This window comes from Meles meles, chromosome 6, assembly GCF_922984935.1.
Source record: "Meles meles chromosome 6, mMelMel3.1 paternal haplotype, whole genome shotgun sequence".
In the NCBI taxonomy this organism is placed as follows: domain Eukaryota; kingdom Metazoa; phylum Chordata; class Mammalia; order Carnivora; family Mustelidae; genus Meles; species Meles meles.
Window position 1 is genome coordinate 64247663 of NC_060071.1, and position 7845 is coordinate 64255507.

General features: G+C 46.1%; 1 protein-coding gene across 1 annotated transcript; it reads left to right on the top strand.

Moving 5' to 3' along the window:
* The first annotated feature begins 570 nt into the window (after positions 1–570).
* Positions 571–5253, top strand: RPUSD2 (RNA pseudouridine synthase domain containing 2). The gene is made up of 3 exons (XM_046008977.1): positions 571–1197; positions 2816–3112; positions 4052–5253. Exons 1-3 carry the CDS (start codon positions 571–573, stop codon positions 4784–4786), a joined length of 1659 nt encoding a protein of 552 aa, XP_045864933.1. The 3' UTR covers positions 4787–5253.
* Positions 5254–7845: the final 2592 nt, after the last annotated feature.

The following is a 7845-nucleotide window of genomic DNA, read 5'->3' on the forward strand; positions in this document are numbered from 1 at the left end:
AGTAAGTTAACCAGAGTTGGTTTCGTATTTTGCATTTAAGAACGCTGACAAATACTTCTGATCCACTTGCCGTTTTAACCTGACAGGAGCATATGAAAAGCAAATGGGAGCTTTCGAATCCTTTACAGGAAGGATATATGTGAAGACATTTCTTCTGGGCTGTGCATGTTTAGATACACATATAACAGCTTTATTGAGTTATAAGTCACTATAATATTCACCCCTTAAAGTATACAACACCGCCCTTCTTAGTATACTGAGTTCAGCAATCCTCATTCTGATTTGTTTTGAATAAAACTCCTTTCATTTTCCAGATCCAAGGGACTTTGGGCGTTATCTACATGGAATCTACACTTTTGATGAGTCATTCTCACAGCCTCCCCACTGAACTGACTCCTATATTCACTCTCACTGCTTCTCAACTGGCAACTCAACACGTTGAACCCCACTCATTCAACTCCCTCCGTCACTCCCTCTCTTCTCAGTCCCCGCCTCGACACTGGGCCTCGCTGATTGGCTCGTGCCCGGTGACGTCCTCATATCGCGACCCAGGACGGGGGCAGGCTTGTCATGTGGCCGGGCGGCTGCCGGTGGCTCCCAGTTCTTCTACAAGGGTACCTCAACCTCGGGCGCCTCACCTCTGCCAGGACTTGGGGTAGTTGTTGGGGTCCGATGGCGGAAACATTCTCGACTGGGGCCGAGGCAGCGAGTGGGCTGAGGGCTCCGGTTCAACAAAACGGAGACGCACGTGGAGACGCAAGGGGTGAGCGGACCTCCGGGAGTCCGAAGCCTGTGGGCGGGGGAGTGGAGCCGCCCCAGGAGGTCGGGAAGCAGACCGCAGTGAGCGAGGAGCAGGCCCCGGTTGCCCCTTCCGGCCCAGGCAAGCGTAAGAAGCGACGGGACGCCACCAGAGAGCGCGTCGTGCCACCCCCGAAGAAGCGGCGGGCAGGGGTGAGCTTCAGCGATGAGCATTTTGCGGAGACCAGCTACTACTTCGAAGGCGGCCTGCGCAAAGTGCGGCCTTATTACTTTGACTTCCGGACCTACTGCAAGGGCCGCTGGGTGGGCCACAGCTTGCTGCACGTCTTCAGCACCGAATTCCGAGCCCAGCCCCTGGCCTACTATGAGGCTGCAGTCCGGGAGGGGCGCCTGCATCTCAACGAGGAGCCGGTACAGGACCTCAGCGTTGTGCTCAAGGTGGAGTTCTGATGGGGCCGGCCGGAAGCGGGCGCGAAAAGGGGGCAGGGGTCTTTTCAGAGTTAATAGGGCATAGATACTGAAGTAAAATCGAGGTAATTCTGAGGCGTTTTCGCTTTCACTTGGAACACTCTTTTAGCCCACTCCTCTTATCCCAACTCCGCAAAAGTAGTCTGCTTCAAAACTCTGCTCATATATCCCCTGCATCCAGGCTGCTTCCTTGTTTCCAGGGAACAGAAGTTGAAATTCTTTTTTTTTTTTTTTAAGATTTTATTTATTTATTTGACAGAGAGAGAGATCACAAGTAGGCAGAGAGAGAGGAGGAAGCAGGCTCCCTGCGGAGCAGAGAGCCCGATGCGGGGCTGGATCCCAGGACCCTGGGATCATGACCTGAGCCGAAGGCAGCGGCTTAATCCACTGAGCCACCCAGGCGCCCCCAGAAGTTGAAATTCTTAAAGCTCGTTTTGTGCACTGTCTTGTGGCACTGGCACTGATCGTTATGTTGCGCTGTAGATCTCTGTACAAATAGTAATAATCGAGCCTGTCGTTTATGTCTCCTTACTGTGTGCTGGCACAGAGGTAAGCGTTTTAGTACTTAATATTAAATTCTAACGACAGCCGTGTGGGGTAGATATTGCCACCTCATTTTACCTGTGAGGAAACAAAACTAAGGTAAACTTCAGAGAGGTTAAGTACCTGCCAGAGGGTGACCTCCAAAGCCTGTGTTCTTGTAACTACTACTTATTTATCATAGATCCTGAGACGATGGAATTGGGAAATGTCAGGTAGAGAGACTAGAATTGTCTAGCCCAGTGCTTTGACCTTTTCACATTCCATCACAGCTAAGAGTTACCAGACACCCTGTCAGTAACACTTTGTTGTGAGGGGAGACAAGGTGATTTCAGCATTTGGGGAATGAGTGGTTTGAATCCCCTCTCCCATCTCTGTTTTGAGAAGTACAGGTCTGGCCTAATCCTTATATTTTTCGATGAGGAAACAGGTCCAGAGAAGTTAAGTGACATGCAGTGAGCCTGTGGGAAATCCAAGTCTAGACACCTGATGTTTGGACTTACAGCTTAGTATTATTTGTTCGAAGTCACAATATTTAAGTGATGATTTTATGGAGCTTTTCCCCCTCCATTTTAGAAAACTCTACCTTTTATTTTTTTAAGATATTCATTCATTCATTCATTCATTTTGAGAGAGAGAGAGCAGGGGCATACTGAGCTCCATCCCAGGACCCTGAGATCATGACCTGAGCGGAAGGCAGAGGCTTTAACCAACTGAGCCACCCAGGCGCCCCAGAAAACCTTATCTTTTAAATGTAACTTTTTTTGTAGAGAAAATACAAATAAACAAAACAAAAAAAATTCATAATCCCACCACCCAGAAATAACACCAAAACATGTTTGTGAATACCCTTCTAGTACTTTTCTAATGCCTGCCCTCTGCCTGTATGTCTGTCTATATTTTTATACAATGAATACAGTATGCATGCTGTATTTTCTGCTGAAGGATGTACTGTGACCATTCTGTGTCAGTAAGGAGCAGGAAACTGTGTGAAGTTGATGACAGGTTGCTCGGCCCTGGTCTGATGAGTTGCCTGTGTCATTTGCAGGATAATGACTTCTTGAGGAACAGGGTGCATAGGCACGAGCCACCAGTCACAGCAGAGCCTATCCGCCTGCTTGCTGAGAATGAGGATGTGGTGGTTGTAGACAAGCCTTCTTCCATTCCTGTCCACCCTTGTGGCCGCTTCCGACATAACACTGTCATCTTCATCCTGGGCAAGGAGCACCAACTCAAAGAGCTACACCCATTGCATCGGCTTGACCGCCTTACCTCGGGGGTCCTCATGTTTGCCAAGACAGCGGCTGTCTCAGAGAGGATTCATGAGCAGGTTCGGGACCGGCAGGTGAGCTGGGCTTTTGTCTCCTGCATGCCATTTCCTGGGCTCACGAATGCTCTGTCAAAAGTGTGTCACTGAGTTCTGTTGAAGTGGGCCTTCATATTATCTGGCCAAGCTTCCTATCCTCAGGAAGGTCAGCACTGAAAGTACCAAAGACAGGTTATTATCTCTTCTGTTTCTGGTTTGCTAGTTTGTTTGTTTTTAAAGATTTTATTTATTTATTTGACAGAGAAATCATAAGTAGGCAGAGAGACAGGCAGAGAGAGGGGGAAACAGCCTCTCCGCTGAGCAGAGAGCCCAATGCAGGGCTCAGTCCCAGAACCCTGGGATCATGACCTGAGCCGAAGGCAGAATCTTAACCCACTGAGCTACCCAGGCGCCACATCTCTTCTGTTTCAAAAGCTCTTTAGAGAGGCATATACACAGCCTCTGTTGGTACTTTGCTGTTTGGAAGTTTCAAAGTGCTGACCAGCTGACCAAGGTGTTTTTTATTTTGTTTGTTTTTTTATGCTGAAGGTTTTTAAGATTGTGGTGAGAACCTACTTGATAGAAAGATTCTGGATGAGGCTGAAGAAGCTTGGGTAGAAGAGTTAAATGGTAATGACTGTGGTCTTACGACTTGTAATTCCGAATCCGATTGTGATACAGTTAGTGAGTGTTTACTATGTACCAGGCTCAGTACAAAGTACATTAGAGTCTGAGTTACTGAATCCTTATAACCGTCCTGTGAGTTCAATGCTTTTCTAGTTTTAATGTTTTCTGGACAAGTTAATGGGGGGTTTGAAGAGGCTAAGTATTATACTCAGAATCATGCAACTGGGAAATGGTGGATTGGGGTTTGCATCCTCTTCCATCTGACACTGATGCATTTCTCATCACTGTATTGGGTCTGAACTTCATGAATTTAGGCTTTTGCTCACTTTCTCCCTCTTTTCTCCTATGTAGCTGGAGAAGGAGTACGTGTGCCGGGTAGAGGGGGAGTTCCCCGCTGAGGAAGTGACCTGCAAGGAGCCCATCTTGGTGGTATCTTACAAGGTAGGGGTGTGCCGCGTAGATGCTCGGGGCAAGCCCTGTGAGACAGTGTTCCAGAGACTGAGCTACAATGGCCACTCCAGTGTGGTGCGGTGCCAGCCCCTCACAGGCCGCACTCACCAGATCCGAGTCCACCTCCAGTTCCTGGGCCACCCCATCCTCAATGACCCCATCTACAACTCAGTTGCGTGGGGCCCCTCTCGGGGCCGGGGTGGCCACATTCCCAAGACAGATGAGGAACTGCTTCGGGACCTTGTGGCAGAGCACCAAGCCAAACAGAGCCTGGATGTGCTAGATCTCTGTGAGGGCGATCTGTCCCCAGGACTCATAGACTCTACAGCTCCTTCCTCGGAGCTGGGCAAGGAACACCTAGAAGAGTTGGCCACATCTGCCCAGAAGATGGATGGAGCAGTTGAGGCAGCTCCTCAGGTTCTGGACACAACGGCCTTGGCACCAGAGAAGGTGGCTGAAACAGATGTTGTGAATCAAGAGATAGACCCTCTCTGTGCAGAGTGCCGGCTGGTGCGCCAGGACCCTTTGCCCCAGGACCTTGTGATGTTCCTGCATGCTCTGCGCTATAAAGGGCCAGGGTTTGAGTACTTTTCACCGATGCCTGCCTGGGCACAGGATGATTGGCAAGAAGACTGAGGGCTATGGCCAATGGGAGGATTGCTTCTTGAACTGGAAGAGGAATGGGCCATGGAGTAGGAGCTGACCTCATGGCCTGATACTCAGGGTTTCTACAGGAGTGAGGTTGGGCTCTGAAAGGATCTCCTTATACTTTCTACCTCCTTCTTCTTTCCTCTCTCTCTAGCTAGAGTTAAGGAACTTGTTGGCTTGTAAATATATCCTTTTTTCTAACACCTTGTGTGTCGGGTTTTCTTACCTTTTTTTTTTTTTATTGAGGTAAAATTCACATAATGTATAATTAACCATCTGAAGATACACAGTTTAGTGACATTTAGTACATTCACAAGGTTGTGCAACATCACCTCACCTAGTTTTAAAACGTTTCCATCACCCAAACCCATACCCATTAAACAGTCACTCCCCATAACCCCTTCCTCCTAGCTCTAGTGACCATTAATCTACTTTCTGTCTGTATGGATTTGCCTGTTTTGGACTTTTCATATAAATGGAATCATATAGTATGTGACCTTTTATGTCTGTCTTCTTTTGCTTAGCATAATGTTTTTAACATCTGTCTAATTTATAGCATGTATCAGTACTCCATTCCTTCTTTTTTTTTTAAGATTTTTATTTATTAAGAGACTATGCACATGCATAAGAGAGCACAAGCAGCGGGAGAGGCAGAGGAAGAAGCAGACTCCCTGCTGAGCAGGGAGCCCTGTGTGAGGCTCCACCCCAGGACTCTCAGCCTGAGTCACCCAGGCTCCCCACTACTTCATTCCTTTTTATGGCAGAATATTACTCCATATGGGTATACCACATTTGTATATCCATCAGTTGATGGACATTTGGGTTGTTTCCACCTTTTGGCTATTGTGAGTAGTGCTGTTATGAACATTCATGTATAAGTTTGTGTTTGGATAGATGTTTTCAGTTCTTTGAGTATATACTAAGGAATGGAACTGCTGGATCATATGGTAATTCTATTTTTAATATTTTGAAGAATCGCCAAACTCTTTTTCCACAGTGGCTGAGCCATTTTACATTCCCCCTGGCAATGCACAAGGGTTTCAGTTTCTCTACCCTCACCAAGACTTGTTACTTTTTATTGTTTTGATTATAACCAGCCTAGTGGGAGTGAAGTATTCTTGCATTGTGGTTTTGATTTGCATTTCACTGTACAGCATCATTGCATGTGCTTCCTGGCCATTTTTATATCTTTGGAGAAATGTCTGTTAAAGTCTTTTTTGCCCATTTTTAAATTGGGCTGTTTGTCTTTTGTTGTTGTGTTATAAGAGTTCTTCATATATTCTGTATATAAGACCCTTATCAGATAAGTGATTTTCAAATATTTTCTCCCATTTTGTAAGTTGCCTATGCATTTTGTTGATAGTGTCCTTTGATTCAGAAGTTTTAATTTCTTTTTTTAAATTGCAGTAAGAACACCTTTTTTTTTTTTTAAGATTTTGTTTATTTGACAGACAGAGATCACAAGTAGGTGGAGAGGCAGGCAGAGAGAGAGAGAGAGGTGGGGAAGCAGGCTCCCTGCTGAGCAGAGAGCCTGATGTGAGGCTGGATCCCAGAACCCTGGGATCATGACCTGAGCCGAAGGCAGAGGCTTTAGTCCATCGAGCTACCCAGGCACCCATGCGGTAAGAACGCTTAACATGAGATCTACCCCTTAAAAAATTTCTGTGTGTACAGTACTGCATAGTTAACTATAGGCACAATGGTTTACAGTAGATCTCTAGAACTTAATCATCTCACGTAACTAAAACTTTATACCCACTGAATAACAGTTTCCTATTTCCCGCTACCCCCATCTCTCTGCTTCTATGTATTCAACTGTTTTGATACCTGAGAAGAAAAACTGTTTTCCTTTACTTACTATTCACAGAATACTCTGTACTTCAAACATGTAGAGAGTTTCCCCGAACCATGCAATTCTCCCAACACCAGCTGGGTGCCTACAATTTAACTAAATTCTGATGCTATCTACCTGGAGATAACATCAGATCCCACAGGTTAAGGGCCCAGTCCCACAAGACTGCTCCACGTCAGATGCCAGTTGCAGACCCAGGTTGTCACCTGTGCTTCTGACCAACCCGAAATCAGAGGTTCCAACAACCCCCTCCTTGGGTTCAGTTATTTACTAGAATAGCTCACAGAACTTAGGAACAGTTTACTTACTAGATTATTGGTTTATTACAAAGAATATTAAAGGGATGGGGTGCCTGGATGGCTGAGTTGGTTAAGTGTGCCTTTGGCTCAGGTGGTCCTAGGATTGAGCCCCGCATCAGGCACCCACTTGGTTGGGAACCTGCCTCTCCCATCTGCTTCTTGCCCCACTTGTGCTCGCTCGCTCTCTTTCTCAAATGGATAAATAAAATATTTTTTAAAAAGAAAAGAATATTAAAAAAATAAATAAATAAAAAGAAAAGAATATTAAGGATTATGACTGAACTGCCAGATGAGGAGACACACAGGGCAAAGTCTTAAAGGGTCCTGAGCATAGAAGCCTCTGACTCTGAAGTGTTGGGGATGTGCATTCCCCTGGCATGTAAATGCCTTCTTGTTCACCAACCCAGAAACTCTTCAAACTTCAAAAGTCAGTTAAGATTTTTATGGGTGGTTCATTACTTAGGAATGATTGATTAAATCATTGGTCACTGGTTATTAAGTTAATATCCAGTTCCCTACCCACAAGCCCCCCAAGTTGGTAAGTGGGCTGAAAGTTCCAACCCTTTTATCAACAGAGTTGGTTCCCCTGGTCAATCAACCCCCATCCTTAAGTGCTTTTCAAAAGTCACCGCATTAGGGGCGCCTGGGTGGCTCAGTGGGTTGGGCCGCTGCCTTCGGCTCAGGTCCTGGTTGGGATCGAGCCCCGCATCGGGCTCTCCGCTCGGCGGGAGCCTGCTTCCCTCTCTCTCTGCCTGCCTCTCTGCCTGCTTGTGATCTCTCTCTGTCAAATAAATAAAAAAAAAATCTTTAAAAAAAAAAAAAAAAGTCACCGCATTAATAAACTCAACTGTGGTTGAAATGGATGTGTTATAAGTAACAAAAAATACCTTGATCAT